This window comes from Centropristis striata, chromosome 6 (assembly GCF_030273125.1).
Source record: "Centropristis striata isolate RG_2023a ecotype Rhode Island chromosome 6, C.striata_1.0, whole genome shotgun sequence".
NCBI classification, from domain to species: Eukaryota; Metazoa; Chordata; class Actinopteri; order Perciformes; family Serranidae; genus Centropristis; species Centropristis striata.
The window spans coordinates 29,062,836-29,085,666 of NC_081522.1; the positions used below are offsets into that span (position 1 = coordinate 29,062,836).

The window sequence follows — 22,831 nt, forward strand, 5'->3', positions numbered from 1 at the left end:
TGTGGAGCTATTCATACAAATCCAGGACCTTCAGTATCTCTAAGATGTTACCATGCCTCTTTCTGCTTGGCGAACAGTTTATTAAATAGGTTTTAATCAGCATCTACTATGGATTTCAAAGATACACTTTTACACTGTATCATTATTCATTCAAACTAAAGTAATTAGCTTATATAAAAATATATATATATAAGTAGGATACATTTTCTGTGCAAATGATCTTGTAAAACCAGGAGCATCTGGTGTCAACGGTATCGTTTAGACGAGATGTTATCTGAACTTGGGACATGGGGTGAAGGGTTAGAGAGGGCTTAAGGAGGAGAGAAAGACAATGGCATGAGGGAAAGGAAGAATAAATGGGCAGGTGAGAAGAAGGTGAGGGAGGGAGGAACACCAAGAGAAGTGGTTTGGAATAAAGAAATACAATATTGAGTTTAGAGTGCACAGATAACTAATGAAGGGTAAAAGAGGGGTGAAGGTTTAAGGATCAATGAGAGAGAGAGAGAGAGAGAGAGAAAGAGATGAAGGGTGAGAGATTTTAAGAGGTGCAATTCAGATAGCGAAAATTAGAGGTGAGGGAAAAAGGTGGGTAAGGTTAAGAGATAGAAGGATGAGGGAGTTATGAAGAAATGACAGTCAGGCTATCCCATTGGCTCTGTGGGCTAAAGTACTCAAAGTGCTTACACTGCAATGCTAGCAAAATGTGTACTAGGCCTGCAAGGTAAACTGAAATCAGACCATGAATCCACACCAAATATGAAAACAAAGACCAAAAAATATGACAAGGGCTTTCATGGCTACTGGGGATGTACTGGTGGTGTGTTGAGTGGGAGGGCAGAATGGGGAGAAGGTGGGGGGGGGGGGGGCCCAACTTCTGTGGTTCAGGTACTGGCTCAGAAAGTACCTGCCTCGGGTAGGTACTTTTCTGAGGTGCTACTGACTAGTCGACATTGATTGGATACGGTTGAGGTGGCGATTTTGCGCATGTGTGATTCATTTGCAGACTGGTGCAAACTGGACGCTGAGGGGTTAACATCTCCTGCTCTGCTGACTGCAGCTGGCCCAGGAGGACTACGCCGCTTGTGAGTGCTTTGGGACGGCGCTACTCGTTAAGAAGAGTAGGAACGAGTCTCCAAAAGTCTCCAAATAGCACCAGAAAAAGTCGCTAGATTAGTCGCTAGTCGCTTTTTGGATCGCTAGAGTCGCTAGAGGGGTCTGAAAAGTCTATATCTATATCTATGTCAGATATAGCGACAAAGTCACTAAGTAGGCAACACTGCTTGCCGCGTCGGTCTGTTGTCACATTCGAACTCTGTTGGTTAGCTGCTACAAAAGTACCTGTATGGGAACAGAGGCTGAGGGGAACTAACTAGTGGGCGTAGACAAAACACTCAACCGCTTTTCAAAAAGTACTCAGTGGAAACACGCCTATTGTCCTGTATTACAAGTTGGGTTTCTTGATTTTTAAGACTAGTAATTTCCAACAGCAACACATTTCAAGTGCCAAGTTGCAATCAACAGTGAAGGAGGATGAGATGAGGGAGTCAAAAGCACTTGATATGGTGTTATGTTATTATGATGTGGCAGGGTTAACGACATGAGAATTATGTTTAGAAAGTAAATTTGGAAGTTAAATTGGGATTGTCCAGCAGCTAACCCCTCACTTTCAACTGTGCAATTACAATATATTGTTACAAATCAAGCTGTTTTTAAAGCCGGTCTTTCCCACATCCAGCCATCTCCCACACACTTAGACCTGCTGTACTGACTTGCTCACACTCTTCTCTGTAACCTTCCTCCATATCTCGAGCCAGCAGACTGCCGTGTCTCTCAGGAGGAGGGTGTCCCTGCAAGCACCCTGTCAATTCCACCTGTCAATCAAAATGCTTTAGGATGATGATTGGTTGTCATGTGTCCAGAGGGCTTGTCTTGTCAGTGGGGCTAAGATACCTCAGAGAGCAGTCTGCAGTCTGGAATGAACTCGGTGGAAGCTTGTTTTTGTCCCATGAATACACGATCAAAGAAAACTTTTGTATGTGGGTCAGTAGGAATGTATGATTGACTTAATGGGTCTGTATCTATATCAGACAAGGGATGACTACATTTGTTGACACCAAAACACATCAGTTCTAAATTACACTGGCTGCCATCATAGAGGAGCGTAAAGTTTTTTTCTGTCTTTTTTTGTCTTTAATTTCTGAATAATTTAGTGAGTCAGTAAATAGTGAAATATGAAGTTACCAGAAGCCACATAGCTTATTTTGTCAAATCCAGGGGTTTACAAGCTAAAGATATTCAGTATAAAACCGTGAAAGCAGCAGAATTCTCGGTCATCTTTTGTTGACTGAGTGATTGATTAGCAGTTTATATAGTCTTGTATTATTATTATTATATAGTCTCTGCTGACTGCAGCTGGGAGAGACTGCTGCGGGAGGACTGGTCCACTTGTGAGTGCTTTGGGACGGCGCCTGCTACTCGTAGAAGAGTAGGAATGACGAATGAGTCTCCAAAAGTCAATAACACCAGAAAAAGTCGCTAGATTTGTTACTAGAGGGGTCTGAATAGTCGCTAAATATAGCAACAAAGTCGCTAAGTTGGCAACACTGCTTGCTCCGTCGGTCTGTTGTCAAATTCGAACTCCGTTAGTTAGCTGCTACAAAAGTACCTGTATGGGAACAGAGGGGAATCTAAGTATTCAGTGGAAACACGCCGAATGGGACCATACACAGGAGCACATATATGCACCATTGGCCTTGGCAGAGGTCTGCACTCCATTCTAGTAACTTGTGTTTGGAAGCTCATGAGGAGCACTCAAAGCCGCCATCACCCACTCTTAATCTCCACTACATATTCTGACTGTCACACTCCTCTACCATCTCCTCTCTCCAGCCTGTCTGTGATGTGTCACTCCCTTCCTCCATCCCTGATGATTGATAGGCACGAGGCTCTAATCTAAAGGAACATTTCTCTGTGCTGTCCGGCTGCTATCATCCCAGCAGCTCCCATATACACACAACATGTGAGCCCATGGTAGGCCTGGCGCTGGTGGTGGGACTGGACATTGGCATGCTGATAACCAGACATCAGATTCCTAGCTTCTCCTGCAGCCACAGCACCTGAAAGTCCTGCAGCCACAGCACCACACGGCAATAATACAGCTGAACACATCTCTCTGTATATTATCCTCATACTATGGCTGATATAAGAGAGAAATATAACAAACTCACTGTGAAGTGGCCAAAACAGAAACATATTTCTACATCATATGGCAGATTAAAACTATAAATGACTTAACTGACGGTAAAACTATGATTTGTAACTACAATACTTATGACTGACAAGTATCATAGGATTGTTTTTAAATGAGATGTTAGTGATACAACTTGCAAAACCGTTGTGCTGAGTAGGGCTGAGCAAACTGCCCCGAAAATAATATCCACAATATTCCAGTGTATATTTGCCAACAATATTGTTGACAATATGACAAAATACTGAAAAATATGTTTAAAGTATGATTTTCTTTTATTTATTATTTTCGAGTATGAATAAATAAAAAATTTACAACAAAATAAAAATACACCATGAATCTAAATTGTAGTGTAAAGTGCAAAATACAAAAAATTTTACTCTTGACTCTTCAGTGCAAAATGGAAGTATTAGAAATTTATGAAAATTATTAATGTTTAATTATGAAAAATAATATTGTAAATATCAGTGGTGGAATGTAATTAAGTACATTTACTCAGGTACTGTACATGAGTACACTTTTGAAGTACACCTACTTAACTTGTGTATTTCCATGTATGTAACTTTATACTTCGACTTCACTACATTTTAAAGGCAGATATTTCACTACATTTAGCTGCCAACTTTAGTTACATCTCACATCAACATTTAACATAAAAAAAAACGTGATTAAACATTTTTATAATTTTATTTGACGTCACTACATCAAGAAGTAGGAATGTTGCCATTATTGCGAAATGCATTGTTTTTTGTCATATGAAAAATATACCGGTATTATCGTGAACGATACGATATGGCACACCTGTAGAGCTGAGCTCTCTTTAAAGTATGAAATCTGTCCAGTAGCCTATGTGTGAAGTCTGTATAGTGATATTACAGGGAAATTAATCATTCTGAAATGATGAACTGAGGTATATTATACCAGTACTTGTTGATGGTGTTTCTCAACAGCAGACTGCTTTCATTTAATTATGCAATCCTGCTAAATATCACATATCTACTATAGGAATATTCAACCATGAGTTTAAAGTTTTTTGCATTGGCATTGGTAATGTCAGTCACTTAATACTAATACAAAGAGTTTTTAGTGGATAGAAGCTGAGATTGGTGGTAGAGGGACAACCTTCAAAGCTCTTAAATTTTTATAAATCCCACCTTTTAAGTCTTGCTATGGCCAACTTTGCACATTTCCCTGCTGGTCTTTAGGCCAGTTTGAACTATATTACTGTATCACACCTCTGTGAAACTAGAGGCTTTAACTTTTTCCCCTTTTTGTCCTTTTGGTCTGCTTAACCATAAAACATAAGAGCAGCAAGGCATGTGCATACATGTGTGCATTTAATCAACATCATCTTTAACAATTTAAAGGTATCAAAGTTCAAAATTTGCTCCACTATGCTTAGCAAATACCAAACCTTAATGTAATACTCCTGTTAATCTAAATGACATTCAGGCATCAAGACCCTGGCTATTAAAGCAGTTAGGACCAACAAAATGTCATGATTTTCTTCTATTTTTTTTTTTTAACTGAAGAAGGGCATAACTAGTGCACAAACTCACTCATGCCTTCTACTTTCTGCTCATTTTCCCCATCTTCATATCTCTCTCTTATCATGTTCTGTCTCTTTCCCTCTCTGTGTCCTCTACAGTATCTGTCACTCACCAGTTTCCTTCCTTTATTAGACAACAATCTCTTGTTTCTCCAAGTCTTAAGGGAGTTTTTGTGTCTACAGAAAAGCAGCAGTAGAAAAACACTCAAGTATGAACCACATGTGCCAGTTTTATTTTGGAACTGTTGCTCTATAATAATCCACATGGGTTTTTTCTACTTTGTCTGTCCAGGGCAGTTGATTCTCAATAAACCTCTTAGCATTAGCATCTAACTATAGATACTCATCTGGACTAAACATGGAGAAAAGAAACTACAGGTGCATCTCAATAAATTAGAATATCATGGAAAAGTCCATTTCCAGTAGTTCAAGTCTAAAAGCCCCAACCAAGTATTGAGTGCATATCGATGGACATACTTTTCAGAGGTCAACATTTCCATATTAAACATACTTTTTAAAATTGGTCTTTTGTAATATTAATTTTTTTGAGACACTGAAATGTAGGTCTTCATGAAATGTAAGCCATAGTTATTGTAATTAGAATAAATGAAATAAATTAAGATATGAAATGTTTCATTCTGTGTGTGTAATGGATCTATATAATGTGTTATTTCCACCTTTTGAATTGAATTACTGACATAAATCAACTTTTCTATGATATTCTAATTTAGTTGTATTGGGTTACGGCAGTTGTGTAGAAAATGAGTGTTTAATGCTTTGAAACAACACTAATCGTCATTTGGAAATTATTCAGATCAGCACGGCCCACTTTGGTCTACTTTCTACTAAGCAGCAGGGAATATAAACCCAGATATGTGTAGGATGGAGTAGAAATGACAGAAGCTGAATCTAAGAATCAGTTTCCCCGTCAAAGCTTTCTTCTTCTTCCCTTCAGCTGTTACCATTAAACAGATATATTACTGGAAGATGCTTCAGTGAACAGTATTTGTGTACTCTTTCTAGATATGAACACTGACTACAGAGTTTGAAAAAAAAAGAGAATCTCTGTGTTTTACAGCCCTTCTCATGTTCTTTCTGTTTGTTCGCTTCACTCACTGTTCTCTTCTTGCTCTTGTCTGTTTAATTGATGAACCTCTAAATGACCCTGAGTGTGTCAAGCAAGCCTATCACTCTTTAACTTTTCCACGTCTCCTTCCCCGGCCCACGCTGCCGATACCGGCCTGATTGAAATGTCCTTTTTCGCGGGAGCCAGAAGGAGTTGTTAAAGCAGACATGAATTAATGATTGAATTAATTATCGGAGTCACATACCGTACAATTAATTTTGTGGCTTTGCCTCAGTCTTTTTTCCTCTCCCCGTCTGTGCGTAGAGAATGTCAAGAAACATTTTCTAATTAATTTATGTGTGATTATCAGGGATAGTTTCTGGAAGGTCTCCACTTTCAATTTGTGACAGGCTACAGCAGAGGAGAGAGGGAAGGCTGGGAGAGATGGAGGTGGGAGTGTGAATAAGGGAGCAGCTGTGCTCGTGAAGTATGTGCCCTTTTACACACACATACACTCATTGAGGTGCGCACACTCATGTTCTTAGATTTTTCTTTTTATTTCAGACATACAGTTTCATATTAGAATTACTCCCAAGAAATCTTTTTTTCTCCTCGAGTCATGACTCCAGTTATTTTTCTTTAAAACTGAATGTTGGAAATTGTTAATTTTTTAACTGCTGAACATGAAGACAGAGAATAAAGACTTACATTTCTATAGGTGCGTTTGAAATTTTCCTGGTTGTATAAATGTGGAATTCATAAAAACGTTCTTGAAGGATAGGTTCGGACTTTTTTAAGTCTATGTTAATATAATACATGACGTGTTTTTCTCTAAGTGCTTTTGAAAGGAGGGACTTTATTAGGATTTATATAAAGAGACGTCTTTTAAATATTATTATTACAGGGCAAAAAAATGCATTTGTAACAAAAAATCCAGTTTACAGTACATTATCTAAAACTGCATCCAAACCAAGTTAATTTCCGACCAGCTTCTGATTTGTTTTCATTCATACCATACGTCTTTTAAAAGAGTTCTTAGTTGTTGTCATCATTCCTGTGAAATTCAAGTACACTCATAGATAGATGATTAAACCATAATATATTCCAATGCAGCAGGTAATTGCTTTGTAATAAAAGGACTTACTTTGGAAGATGCCCACTTGATAAGCATCATGGGACTTTAGCATAGACAGTGATCTTTACAAAGTGAAAAACCTAACCCACAAAATACCCAAGGAACAGAGATAACTGGGCTGATACAGGTTTGATTACAGCAGGATACTGACCCAAGAACTAGTACAACCCCAATACCAAGTCCGGTACCAGACCTCTTGAGTCACCGCGCACATCTACCGCCAACAATTTTTCAGCAATGTGAATAGGTCCGGTGTGGGGTTCATTGATTACTTTTTCCAATTGTTGAAGATCCAGTTGATCAATCAGAGCTTTGTATGAGGTGTTGAGAATGGGGTCTTCATCTTCTTAAGTACAGTAGCTAGTTAAGATAAGATAAGATTTTTTAAAATATTTCATGAATTCTATTATATAGAAATTTAGTTGCCACAGCAGCTCAAGATACAGACACATTGATATGGTAAATGGATTAAAGAATATAAAAAAAATAAGTCATACATACATTGTTACACACATACACACATTCTATACATACATTTCTGCTATTTGGCATTTATTATTAATATATATTTATATATATATAGTATTTGTTTGTTTTCCTGAAAGTCAAAGTAGCATTTTACAGATATTACGCATTGGAGAAAAAATATGTAAAAGTTTTGTAAAAAAGATAAACTTTGTTGTTGTGCACGACTCGTTTCAGCATATTTCTTTGATTATGATGAAAAACGAATGAATTGCTCCAAGTAACCACTACCATGTCTTCCCTTCCAAGTGAAAATGGCATCGATTCGGACTGATGCATCAGATATGTAGTGATTGGTATGATGAGGCTATATCAGAACTTACTGTGTGTCGTTTGGTTTAAACTGATTTTATTTAATATTTCTTTAGGACTGTAGCCCCTAATGGCGTACAGTGGTGGTGTAGTGGTTAGCCTCACAGCCAGAGGGTTGCCGGTTCACCTAAAGCCTGCGGCTCTTGTGGAGTTTGCATTTTCTCACCTGCACTTAGGTGTAAATTGTTGATTCTAAATTGCCCAAAGGAGTGAATGAGAGCGTGATTGTCTGTCTTGACCCGAGTGCAGATAAGCGGTTAATGGTAATGAATGAATGAATGAATGAATGTATGCCACTATAGCACAGTATCAACTACCATGGTAAGGGCCTTAAGATGGGTTCTGCTTCATTACCTAATCTTCAGACCCTGTCTCGATGAAGGCCCCTCTGTCAAAGTCTGGTTTTAAGACTTTTTAGACTATTTTAGATGTGTGGATATATGCTGCTCATATCTAAATGAATAGCATTCAAAAACTCTATTCATTGCATGCAGAGTGGGGCTAAAGGGGCTGGTTGCAGCAGCTCATTGGGCTGCTGGGAGCCCCCATGGTTAACCACATTACCAGCCATTCATGGCTATGCATGGGGTCACTAACAGGAAGTACGTGTATCCTCTTGGGACAATGCTCAACACGTTTCATGACCCTGTGCATACAGGTGTTAGACCATGGAATACTGTGTGTATGAAGTTAACACCACATTAGAATTAGAACTACAAACAGACCAGTCCTAACAGTGACTGATGAAACTGGTTTACATCATTTTAAACAGTGTGTTGAATGCACATGATTTCCCTCTATTTGTCTTGTGACTGGTTGGATAATGCTGGACTCACTTTCTCACACACGTCCATACAGAGACACATTTTTTTATCTGTAATAAATAAAACTCCACCAGCAGCGGTCAGGTGATTGAACTCCAAAATGAAGTTTTTGCATGTGAATGTCAGCATTCTTTGCATTTGTTTGTCTTCAGTGAGGAGGAGGAGGGGGAGCAGGGCTCATCTCATCAACAGTAGCCCTGTCACTTGTTCTGTTTTCACCCCCTTCGTCCTCTGAACAGAAAAAAATGCTTTTGGTTTTTTTCCCCCTCATTTTATCTTTCTTCGCATATTTGTGAATTTGCATGTTTGCTTCTTGCTCTTTTCTGGTGGTGTATGTATTTTGTAGATAAAAGTTCAGCAGTGCAGTTAAGAGAAATTAGTTGGGTAAACAGTGGTAAATGTCAATGATAAAGTTCTGTTGAAGCTCATCTGATTAGCAGGGCTACGCAGGTGTCTTATCTTGCCTGTGCAACAGAGGGTAAAATGGAAATGATTGCGTGGTCCTGAGCAGTAGATGCCTATCCCAGAAATGTCTATCTGCCGCTGAGCAGAGCTGCCGGACTCCAGGGACCCAGGGGTGCTGCATGGAAGATCATGGAGAGAGAGAGAAGTAGACACAATCAGGTCTTGGCTGTTGTTAGATTGAGGTCTTTTATCAGCCAGCAGTACAAATGATGTGAGTCGTCATTAATGTGAAAACCCGGGTAGGATATGTAAATCCAAATTTTAGACTTTTCATCTTGAAGAAAATAAAACATTTTTGATAAATTGATCCATTTCTGATTGTAGATAATCAGAGTTGTGAAACTATAATTTATCAAGCTAACAAGGAAAGGACAGTACCAAATCCATTGTATTATGTCAGGTCTATTTTGAGTGAAACCTGCTATTGCTTTGTGGAAAAGAGTCCTAAATGTAAATGTGTGAAATATATCTTTGTTAACGTTGAATTCTTTCAAATCCATAAATAAGCCTCTGCAGACTTTTCAGAGATTTCTGGATACTTGATACACAACATACAGTGTATAGTTAAGAATAAGTTTATAATTTGCTGCAAAATATTGACCAGAAAAGCCTAAATGTTCCACTTAAAGCTAACAGTGACAAACCAACCCAACAACTTAAGTGTCATCACATTTTTCCAATTAGAAGATAGTGTGTTCATGTAGGATCCCATCTCTCTTAGCCATAAGCTGATAAAATAGGTCTCATCATATATAAAAATGTATATTTACCATATAGTAACCCATGAAATACAGAAGCAGTTAAAACTGCAAGCAAAAACTCTATATAAGAAGAAAGCATTTGTTTATCTGTCAGATATAATTGGATTTGACATCATGTCTAAATATAGAACACAGAACCTGATACTTTCTACCATTCAAAGAACTACAGTTTTTGACCCGTGTTTCCCATGAGTACAACAGAGAGAATTGCAACTGGAGGCGTTGGGATTTGTCATTCAACAGAGGTTAAACCCCACCTATTAGTGTGGGGTCGGAGTAGCACGCAGATAAAGATTTCCTGTTGTGTGGTGTCAAAAAATCAATAGCTCCACCGCGATGTGCTCATTTGATATCAACAATAGTCTTTTTAAAAATCAATTAGGCCGGATAGAGAAGAACATCAGTGTTGGGTTACACACCTTTCTTTTTCCCCCCCTTTATTCCTCATTGATATCCAACCAGGCAGACTGTTGAGGGGGCTTGTTCCTATTGGATGACCAGGTACGATTGCCCTTATGCATGGGGTTTTGGGTGTGTGACTCCTTGTCCTACATAGTGTTCGTTTCCAAGAAGGTCACACATGAACAGTTCACAGGCTCACCAAAAAAAGGATCAATAATAATATCCCTTAAAAAAGCTCTGTAGACAACTGCTGGCATCATATAGTGAGTGTGTTATAAAGCGTCACCAAGAGGGTGTCCATAGGCGACAAGTTGAGAATAAGATCTAGAGCCATGTAGAGGCAGTCCCTGCTCACACTCGGAACCAAAATTATGATCTGAATGATGTTTACATCAGCTGTAATGAGTCTGTTTGTTAGGGCTGTACCGACGAGTTTGAAGCTTCAAAGCTTCATTCATATCTTAAGAATTCTTAATCAATATTTAAATGCTGTGCACCTTTTTTTGCCAGGCTGTTCATTCTTTAGTTCGTATTAGTTTTACGTTATTTGAAGAATTGGATTCCATTGGTGGCTGCATAGGATTGTTTCTGATTCATGTGCTCCAAACATTCCCAATAACTCCATAACCTTTCAAAAAAAGTCAGCAATTCGGCAGCAGTCTAACTGCAATCTTATGCAAATTGGGGATTTTCTCTTTTTTTAGGGTGATGACATAATAAAAATTATGCTTTGATTTAATAATTATTATTTTTTAAAAACAGTGTGAAAGCCCTATAAATGCATTGTGTTTCCTCTACAATGCCTTTTATGTAATGGAAAGCACTTTTGATTGCCTTGAAAGGTCCACAACGAATAAACTTGTCTTTCCTCACATTTTACAGACCATTGTCTCTTCCAAGAATTAAAGCAGTTATTAACTGCATTATCGGTTTTGACGCACAATCATTTATCATGTTTTTAAATGTACAGCATAAATCAATATTTAGCCTCGCACATACATAACAGTAAGTATAACATCATGAGAAGTGTAAAGAGAATAGTAGTGTAAGTCATTTTAAGAACAGAAATTAAAGTGGATCCAACTGTCTCCCTTGTGGGACTCCACATACTGTAACATAATTTTTTTAAAGCACCCATTGTAGGTAACAACATGCTCCTTCTAGAAAGAGTACTTTTTATACAATCAAATACTAATGTTGACAAATCACTGTTTTTAAAATAAGAAAAAAAAAAGATCAGAAACTAATTTCTGAAGTGTCTTGCCAGCTAGATCGCAAACCCAGTTGGGCAAGAAAAATCACATTTTCAGTCTTTGGGTAAGGCTGTTTTGGATTCTTTCCAAAGTTGTGGACAGTTTTCACAAAGTAAGCATTTATTAATAATATGACATATCAGTTAAGATAACAGCTCACCTGCAGGTTTAATTAATTTTCCTTCCAAGTGACGATACCCAGAGTACCATCTGAGAATGCAACAATTAATCTACCTGATTAAGTATAGTATAGCAATTTAGTCCCTCGTGTTATTTCCAGTAGTGCTATGTGTTAAGTAGACATCTTTCTATTTGATGGTAAAAAATGTTTTAAAAAAAACAACCCTTGACTCATAATTGCATATAATTATCAAAGCTGATGTTTAAATTAACTCCACAGTGGTTAACTATTAAAGGTATGGAACACTGAGGACAAACATCTTTTTTCTGTTTTATTATCTTATCCATGGTGAGATGAAAAAACAGCTTTTGTGAGTCCAACAAAGATGGGAGGAATTAACCCATTGTACAAACCATTATGCTAATTTTCATAGCCACTTGAGTCATACCATTTGATGCTGCAATCGGCACTGTTTTATAATTTTTACATTCTTAGGTTAATGTTGTGTATACATCATCACACTGGTTACGAATTAGGTCTTCAGTAATGGAGAAAAATAAATAATTTGAGTGTGTCGTGTCAATGGAAATTACACCAATCAAACAGCAGAACATTCACACAATACCATAAAATGGTACTGATCCAAACGTCCTGGAATTATATCATCAACACTGCTCTGGTCTCAGCTAACGGCTGTCTGCCACCTTCAGCTCTCTCTCTCTCTGTCACCCCCCACCTCCCACTCATCGGTTAATTGCGTTAGTCATTTCATTAATGGCGGACTGATTGTTTTATTGTGTTGGCTCGTCAAAGAGGCCTGGACGCCCCAGTGGCTGCTGAAGCGTCCGTATTGATAAGCCTTTGTGTGGATGTGTATGTGTGGTGACAGGGGGTGTATTTTGGTGTGATGGTGTGTAAAGGCTGGATGTGTGTGGGCACAGTGTGTGCTTGGGCTGCTGAGTGTCAACATGTCATCTTGGGAACCTGTGTGTATTTTTTTGTGTTGGAGAGTGTGTTATAAATTGTAAGGTAGTGTGTGTATCAGAGCTAAATGAGTGGATTCCATGGTTGATATTGACCGCAAGCCCATCCAATCTTGTGTTTTTGGGAATGGGTCATCTAGCACTGACAGAAAGAATGATGTGTGTGTGTGTGTGTGTGTGTGTGTGTGTGTGTGTGTGCGTGTGTGTGTTAGCCCACACTTCACACACAATGTGAGTAACAGCCATGAGGGTAGTATCATATAGAGCAGGGAAGGTAGTAGCAGCCATATTGATAGAAGCGCTGGGTTATTATGCAGGTCTGTGGTGGGCAGAAGGGGTAATTAACAGGGATTAGGATTGTTGGAGGCCTCTTGTTACCTCAGTGAACACCGCTAACCTGCTGGGATTAGCAAGCAGCACTCATTAGTGGAGGTGCACCGATAGCACTTTCTCTCTACCAATATGAGAAGGCAGTGTTTTATTAAATGGACTCCCTGGCAACTACTTGATCTGCAGTCACTGATGCTCCCCACAATTAACCTGTTAAACGCCGTCATTTGCATTGAGATTTGTACCTTTACTTACCTTCATTAATCACTTGATCAATAATGATGATGTGTGTAAACAACATAGACAATCAGATAATAAGCAGGTTTACCACTGTAAAGATAAATAAATTAGTGAATTAATAAAACAAACCAAGAAGTCTACATCAATGCTAACAGCTTTGTGGGGCCTTACAAAGGCAGAGTGGTGCTTAATGCTAACATGTTCACAATTACAATGTTACCAACCTGCCGAGCAAGTATGATAGTTGCCTTGTTCACCATCTTACTTTAGCATTTTAGCAGGCCAACATTTGCTAATTCGCAATAAATACAAAGTGCAATTCATTTTAGCAGAACTTGTAAAGTATTTTGTCACAAACCAAAGTATTCGGTAAATCTGATCTGATGGTGGGCTAGATGAAAAGTCAGGGAATCAACAAAGTCATTAAGATGGCACCATGAACGTCCACAATAAATACAATGGGTGTTCCATTTTGATAGTTCTGCCTGGGCCACATTTGTGGACAAACCCTCAAACTGCTGTTACCATTCCTGGAAACATGCTGCTATCAAAATCAAAAAAATAACACTTTGTTATTTGTTCCAATGAATTTGACTTTGAAACCAGTGACAATTTTACAACATTTTACCATCATTTCAGACATGTACTTCAAGTTGTGAAATATTTTTGGTGTCCTGGGATTGTAACTTTAATCAAGAGGTCAGATGCACCTCAAAAGGCCCCAATGAGCATGTTTGGCTATTTAGGTTTACCTTAACTCAGACACAACAACAAATTACTCATTTGATTAACTTTAACAGGAATGGATATGATGCAACAGGTCATGAAGGGAATAGGATCACACATGTTCAACCTTAGTATCTGACAAACTATTGCTTGTGTTGGGCTTGTTATAAGTTAATATCTGTGTTGGCTCACTGAGGTCAAATCCTTGCACCATTTCACAATCAGGGGTCAATTGAGCTGGTCAGGCTGATAAGAGTACCATGTGGTGCAGATTGACCAATGGTACAGAGGCAGACTGGACGTTGATGGAGTGCTGAGATAAGGAGGGTCAGAGTGGCCAGAGTGAGGCCCAATGGGACAGGAGATAGGCCTGGACAGACACTGGACTTCAGACTCTGCAGCCAGCAGGTTAGACTGTCTGAGGAGTCATGTTTGGGTTGGCGCTTGACCTGGGACTGAAATCTGACACTGACCTGACTTGAACCTGAAACATTTGTTAGTCAAAACCCCAACAGAATTTAGGGTTTGGACACAAATCGTGTGTCAGAAGGCCTGACCCTAACAACCCAGATACATCCCCCTTTTATTTGGTGTATTCAAATAAAAAAAAAGTGAGACTAGGTTGTCTTAAGAATTATTTCTGAAATCGAGCTCCACCCAAAACCTGAGACATTCAATAAAAAATTCAGCCCAACCTGACCCAAGCACAACAGGTTAGGTCAGCTCTTGTTGCGTCTGGCATCAGTGTCACGCTCTCATGTGCACTGGGGCAAGAGAATTAAAAAGTGGCTGGTGACAATGTGACCTATACCATGATTGTATGCTGGCACCTGTTTGAAAAGTGATACAAATGCAAGCAAGTTATTTTTCTGAGAGCACAGACTTAGTTGGATCAGTGTTGATCCTAATAAAATAAAAACTATCAGGTCAAATAGTTCCATAAAATGGGATCACTGGGTCTTGTTCACTCTATTGTGTGTAGTGTCATTGCAAATTTTGAGCTATGAGTTCAGGGAAACATACCATTTCCTGTGTGTCTGTACCACAACAGTCTTTTTGATAGTGAAACATTATTTTCAACCGCTATTCGGCTTTAAGGACTTGTTTTATTGAAATAGTCTACTTCTCACTGTCTTGCGTTCCTCCTTCTTTCTTCCCTCAAACCACACTCCTTCCTGCACCCTTCTCCCTCCTCCCCTCTATAACCCTAACCCCCGCTCCACCACCACCTCCCCCTCCTCCACCCCCTACCACTGGCTGTGGGAAAGCCATTTTATCAGCGTCTGTCTGTTGTTCTCTGGTGGGGATAGATACAGAGAAGATAGATGAGTGTTTTGACATGGAGAGTGTTAGACAAACACTCTTATCAGGCCCGCCACTTTAGACCGACCCCCCGAAACAGTCGCCTGAACCACGGACTAGATGAGGAGGGGAGGGGAGGAGGGTGGCAGGTTTTGTATGCGTTTTGATCAGAGGTGGACGGTCATAAGGAGTCAACGCCTCCCACCGCAACACTCAGCAGTGTTGCTCAAACTTCATTTATCCTGAAATGTGCAGAGACTTTACTCTAAACTACAAGCTACTGCTCCTACTGCACTCAGAGCTGTCTTTAAGTTTTTAAATAGATGAATCAGTCCTCAATGCCTCCAGGCCAACTGGCTCTATCTGGGCTGCAGCAGGCTCAGACCACAGCAGTCACTGCCATCCTTCTACAGTTATCAATTTGAGGAAGTACACAAGAAGTTTCCCCTGTTTGAACCAGCCAGGACAGAAAGTGCTCAGCTTGTGTCAAACTCCCCCTGCTGTTGAGCTGTTGACAGTTTATTCTGTATGGTCTGAACTGATGCAAGGGTTCAGGTCAAGTTCAAGCCGCATGCTGCTTGTGCGATTCAATTTTTTTTTTCCTTTTGAGTGAATCATGTGGTCTCCACCAAATGCTTAGGGTCATGTCTCAACCACTACGTTTTTTTTTAAAGCTTAAACTGATAATTTGATAAGATAAAACCGTTTCTACCAATATAGCAAGACTTCATAAAGGTTTTACTAGTAAAATGTTTTTGATTAAAGTGTGTTTAAACTGTATATGAAGTAGAAATTAAGAATGATGGGAACACATACAGTTGATTTAAAGTTTGGTGTTGATTAAATTATTGATGTTGCCTTCCTTATGTTAACGGCTCGTCCCTTCTCTCCTTCCCCTAGATGACCTGGAGTTAAGTGAAGAAGGTGGTGACAGCAGGGTGGTAGCTGGCAGGGACCTCCATTCAGACACAACGTGGGGCCCCTACCCAGGAGTCCTTAGGTCAGAGGGCAGCACGGATGATCAGGAGACAGAGGTAAGAGCTCTGATGTGATCACTATCCAGTCAGCACCCGCAAAGATCCTGTCACTGAGATCCTGTCACTGTTTATTAATTATTATAGAGGATATCTTAAATTGAACACCATTGCATTGTAAGCATGATGAAATACCCATTGTTAGAAATATATGTACAGGTGCTCAATACATTAGAATATCATGGAAAATTAAATTTCAGTTCAAGTCAAATAGCCCCAACCAAGTATTGAGTCATATAGATGGACATACTTTTCAGAGGCCAACATTTCCATATTAAACATACTTTTTAAAATAGTCCTTTTGTAATATTCATGTTTTTGAGACACTGAATTTTAGGTCTTCATTAAATGTAAGCCATAATCATTATAAGAAGAAATTAAATAAATTAAGACATTCTGTGTGTAATGGATCTATATAATGTGTTATTTCCACATTTTATTTAAATTGAATTGCTGACAGAAATTAACTTTCTATGATATTCAAATTTATTGAGAAGTACCTGTTTATATCTCTATTAAAAACAGTTGATGCCTGCAAACACTGCACAGTGAGAAGGCTTACCATGAATGAATGTCTATATTTTGCAATACCATCAGTAATATCTGATCTAACGATTAAGCAATTGCAAGTACTTGTTAGGTTGTGTTTTAAACAAGACTAAGGCTGTCAGTTGCTGTTTGGTTATAACTAGATAGATTTTTAAACCACTTTTTAGTTTATTGATTAAGATAGAACATTTTCAAACAATTTTGTTTTTTATTAACAAAAAATGCTAAGATTCTGTGGTTCCTGCTGTCCAAATGTGATGATTCACTGCTTTTTTTTTAATCTACGGCTTTTAGTTTCTTGTATCATTGTAAATTGAACATCACTGGGTTTTGGGCTGCAAACTAGAGAAATCATAACTGGATCTTGGACTTAAAAATTGTACCCATGTCTTACATTTTACAGGCTAATATGATTGATCAAAACTTAGTTGTCAGATAAATTGATAATGACAATTGTTACAGAAGACAGACTAGCTTTTTTTATATTTAATTAAGTAGTATCCCTATTTTAAAGGATTAATTCATTTATCCCAAAACATTTATCAGATTATTTGAAATTGAAAATATATATTACTTATGAATTTTTACAAGCAACCCTAAAGTAAGACAAACCAATGAATACAATTAAATTGAGGCTTTATAATAGTATGTCTTATAATGCCTCACATTTTTCATATTGTAACAGTGAGGTGGGAGTAAACCATGTTGTTGTTTAACAGCAGCAGGCTGAAAAAAGACCTTCAACTTTTGAAGAGATTTCATTTGTAAAGGTGAAAGGTCAGAGGTCGGATGGTCGGGTAACAAAGAGATACAATGAATAAACATCTTATCACGTGTGTGTGTGAGACAGTAGTTGGAAATGAAAACAGCTGTGTGTATCTTTATGTATGTGTGTGTATGTGTGTGTCCGCTGGGAACTGTGTGTGGGACCGGATGGGGCCCTATCAGAGGCTGGGTTTGTGCATCATGTGCAAGTCCATCTAATCATATGATACTGATGCTGGGAGAGGCTTCCTGGCATGGAGCACAAATTTGGACAAATGCACGCACTCAAACACACACACACACACACACACAAGCAGTGCAATTCAAACCCATCACCGTGCCTACCTGAAGTTTTGCAGTTAACCCACCTTGCTATCCCTCACTTGCTTGTCTTATCTCAAGTTATTTTCAGTTTATTTGGCTCCAAATGGCAAGTGGCAAATATAGCACATTTTGTACACCTCGGTTCAAACCAGTTCATATTTGGTTAAAAAAGAAGTCCAAGCCGGATGGAGGTCATACCACACACTAAAGACTTCACCATCAGTACCCTCTCCTCTCCTCTCCTCTCCTTTCCTCTCCTCTCCTCTCCTCTCCTCTCCTCTCCTCTCCTCTCCTCTCCTCTCCTCTCCTCTCCTCTCCTCTCCTCTCCGCCCTCCACAGACTCCCATCCTCTCCTCTCCTCTCCCCTCTTCTCCTCCTCTCCTCTCCTCCCAGCCCTCCGCAGACGTCCGCCTGTCTTTTATCTCCACATGGCGCCATCCTCCTGGACAACAAACCCCAGTGATTGATTCCTTCTTGATAGGCTCTCATTTCTAAGATTTCGTTTATTATCAGTGAGGTTCTGAGTGTACAGATAGATGTCTGTGTGTGTGTGTACGTGCATGAACACACACACACACACACACACACACACTCACCCACCCATCACCTTTTGTTCTTCCCCTCCCTTCCGCTGCCCATACCGTCCTATTCCTCCTCTAAACTGTAAAGTCAGTTTCTGTTCTTTTGAGGGCTTTGCATTCATATGGAAAGCATCTCGTTCTGACTCTTAATACCCATTTTCTCTTTTCTTCTTCATTTTCTGCCCCCCCTCCCCTCCTATCTGCGGACTGAAGAAGTGAGGAGACGGACCTTCAGTATCTGCTGGAGATAGTGGCCGTAATCTTACATTCCTCCTGTGTTTCTACCCCTGTCACTCCACATCCTCCCCCTCCTCTATCCATCCCTCCATCCCTCACTGCCTCCCTCCCCCGTGGGTCAGCAGGGGTCAGGGATATCCTCCTCAGTGTGTTGGAGACTAGAAATCGGCTCATCTGCTGCATTACTGAAGCCATCACACTGCATTCCTTGATTGGCTATTCGAAGTGCTTTATTCCAAAAACAGTGGATGTAAATGACTCACTTACATTCCTTTTAATGCAAGAATAATATTCAATGTGAAGCACTGTTTACATGCAGTAAAGGAAGAAGAAGAAGAACTTCAGCCAAACAAACATTTAGTTGCAGTTTCACACCTGTATAGTGTCCATTGCATTGCATTGGGTGGGCAGAGTTTTGGTTATTGACAGACAAGACTGCTAAACCAACTTTGTCTTGGTGAAGGTTAGGGAAAGGTCACCTCAATCATAATACATCAAATTTATGGTCATGGAAAAAAAAAAATGTCAGTCCAAACTAGCCATTTTCCATGGTTTTCTTGACAATAACCAAAATCATTAACAAGAAAACCATGGAAAATGGCTAGATAGAACTCTTATGACCTATTCATGTTGTTATCATTATATTTGTGCAAACAAATTCATTAAAATGAATGAGAAACTGAAGAAAACAAGGGTGGTCTTATCAGAAGTAGTATTGAAGTAGAAGTATAAGGTTACATAAAATGGAAATACTCAAGTAAAGTAAAAGTACCTCAAAATTGTACTGAACTAGAGTACTTAGTTACATCCCGCCACTGGTTAGCCGTATTAAATTTCAAACTAATTGTAGTGCAGAGAGAGCATTTCCATTCCCAAATACAGTATTTAAGTATGTGGGAGTAACAGTTTGTGATGCACATTTGTATCTTATCAAGTAAGAAGATTTTTCTGTGCGTTGTCGAGTTCACTGTATCGTTCATCTCCTTCCTTTGGACATGCTTTTACCATCTGCTCACTTCTATAGATATGCTTTTCCCCCTGCCAGATCTTTCCCAGTTGTCTGTCCTTCCTTGCTTCTATCTTACGTATACCACCTGTCTTCCACAGTCCTCATCCTCACTGGGCTCTGTGAAGCCCTCAGGCTTTGCCCCCCATCTCTGGGTGAGATTGGCATGGCCCAATCCAACGGCAATCCTACCCCTTCCAGCATCGCCCCCTCTCTCTCAACTTCTCTCTCAACGAATTTGTTTCTTATTTGGCCTGAACAGATAAGCTATCAGTTTAATATGAGGTCTACCTAGCAACACAACTATATCGGGAAGCAATTTGGATGTGTGTGCGCGCTGAAATATATACACAAAGAGACATAGTTAGTGCAATTACTTAGTTTTTTTAAAATCTAAAATAAATAAAATTAAATGTCTTGATATTGACTTGGCTTGTGAGTGTGTTATTGCATGGGTGGGGGTGAGTTTGTCAGTTCTGAGAAATCAGGGTGGAGCAGACAGTGAGATAGAGAGAGGCAAAGAGAAGCAAATAAGATCCAGTCCTCGCTCTCCCTCCAACAGATCTCCTTCATTAGATTAGTGGCGTGTTAACTGGTCTGTGTCATATGGAAATCCTGCCATTTGCATCTCTTGAGAAAGAGGCGTAAAACCATTTATCTATTTAAATATATTCTGGCTGATATGGCTGTTGGACTTTAGAACAGGGTATAATAATGTTTACTGATCAACTGATCAGCTGGCTGCTGATTCCTCACTGTTTTTGGTTGAGTGAACAACCAGGTCCTCCTCGGCGAGCCTCCCATGGCAACCCAGGAGTAAGCACGCCACTTCTGCTTTTCTGATTGGATCGCACATAACAAATCTGATATTATATCTCCTCTCCCTCTGATTGGATCCTGCTTTAATTAACTGATAGTGCAAGTGCATGCGATTGGACCAAAGTTGCAGGATTGTTGTAAAATTTCAGCTCAGATGAAGTGAAGCAAAAGAGCGATGGTGCCTAGAACCTAGAGTTCGTCACATCTGTTGCATTTTCCCAAAGGACAGAAGTCCGAAGTGAAGTATCCACAGTGGGCGTACCACAGGACAAACTCCACTTATAACATTGTCCCTATTGTTCTCCTTCATTCAGCAGCACCCAGCAGCTCACCCCACCCCAATCCTGTCTTTCGTGGAAAGGCAGCCTGAAGGCACGATCCTAGAAGGAGCAGAGTAGGGGAGTTCAAAGCGTTATCACGCACCGAACGTCTTTTCATCATGTTTTAGAAACAAGCGTTCGCACTAATCCCCCAATAATCTCTCCAGGAGAACTGGGGCGATAAGGCGCGCCACCCACGGCTTTTCAAACACTTTTTGGGTAGTCTCTTCTCACTCCCTATCTCTCCTCCCCTCTACCTCCTCTACTCTCCTCTCCACTTCCTCCTTCCCTCACTCCCCTGGAAGGACGAGTGAAGGTGATCACCGTCTCCTTCTTATTCTCTCTGGAGCTGTTTTCTTTTTCTTTTCTATTTCTTTTTTTTTTTTGCATTGACTCTGAGCCGGTTTGTTTACATCCTGATTTTGATCTTTTTTTTTTTATCTGGACTCATCAACAGTGTTTCTCTGCCTCTCTGTTTCTCTCTCTCCTCCGCCCATCAAATTAGAATGTTAATTAAAATGGCACTCCTTCAGAAGATGACAAATCGATGATTACGCCGAGTGTTGAGACACCTTCTGCGATGCCCCCCAGAAGACGGCAATACATAAGGAATGTTCTTAAAAGAGCAATAACAATAATAAGAGTTTAAACAAAAAAGTTTTTTTCATTCTTGACCTTATACACTGCTCCTGGATTTTTTTCTCGTTTGTTTGAGAGTCCTGCTTTTATCTTCCTCTGAATGTAAAAAAAGATTTTTGACTGCTCAATTTGCACCCTGAGGCATGTACATCTATAAAGTCCTTGGTGATTTGGGGCAACCTAACCTCTCCCCTCATATCAAACCACACTTATTTTTGTTGGCCCTTGGGTTGTAGTAGCTAGCAGAGCAATATTATTGCATGTGTTTGAATATCATTTGGCAAAAGCTTTGTTTACATTGCTTAAAATGACGTTTGCAGTTTTGTTGATTACTTTCTCGTCCTCCAACTTCTGTTTTAATAACACAGATGAGGAAAAAGTAGGTGGAGGTGACACTGGCAGAGTCAAGGCATAGCAGGTGGTGACCATGGCTGTGCCACAATAGCTACTAGACACAGCGCCGACATTTTGCTGATGCCGGTTTGTTTGTGATCAGCGGCGGACGCTTTGCACAGTTAGCGACGGTGGCCGCAGTTATGCATACTGCTGATTCGATGACTGTCTGACCAAGTGGGAGGTGTGTGTCAAATATTCCGCCTTGCCGCGATTTCCCGTTCATATCGGTCCCGCTTCCAACAGTCCCACAAATTTTCCGCCTTTGTGTCTACTTCTGGAGTTGGAAAATTGCTGGGATCACTTGATCCCGGCATTCTGCTTCTGGCGCGTTCATTAGTGGAGGCGAGACGTTACAGAGCCGTAAATGTCCTTGCATGGTCGAGGCTACCCTACATGTGCACACTATTGCACAGCATTGGGAGCAATTTGGGAGATACCCAAGATACTTGGACATGTAGGCTGCCATGGTCAGGGATCGAACCACCGACCTTCCGCTCTACCGTCTGAGCCAACAAAGTTTTTCATACAAAACGTGACGGAAGAGAAACACCGCCATTGGTAATGTTATTGGTAGCTATGAGAAGTTAAAACGTCTTCTGTGAAAGTAGCCTATTTTAGCTTAGATAGCTCTGGAGGTGAGTGGATGCAAGACTGAGTGACCCAGAATAGTGACTTTTTAGTGATACAGATGGAATAAACTGAACAAGACACCAATTTCTCTGCCACCACAAACTGGGACGTTAACAGTCTGTACCCTCTAGAAAATATCCCTTTTGTATATTCTGTGTCACTTAAAAATACAGACACATAACAGAAGCTAAAGATGTGACTGTGACATCTCACTGGGGCTTCAAACATGGACTCAGGCTCTTCCACCGCAGCATTTTGGGGCAAAACCCATATCATCTCTTCAGTGACGG

General features: G+C 39.8%; 1 protein-coding gene across 1 annotated transcript in view; it reads left to right on the forward strand.

The window, feature by feature from the left end:
• Positions 1-22,831, forward strand: part of zfpm1 (zinc finger protein, FOG family member 1) — a 115,849-nt gene that overhangs the window by 70,770 nt on the left and 22,248 nt on the right. The window contains exon 4 of the mRNA XM_059334810.1: positions 16,142-16,275. Coding sequence (XP_059190793.1) covers positions 16,142-16,275 — 134 coding nt within the window. The remainder of the gene's footprint in view (positions 1-16,141; positions 16,276-22,831) is intronic.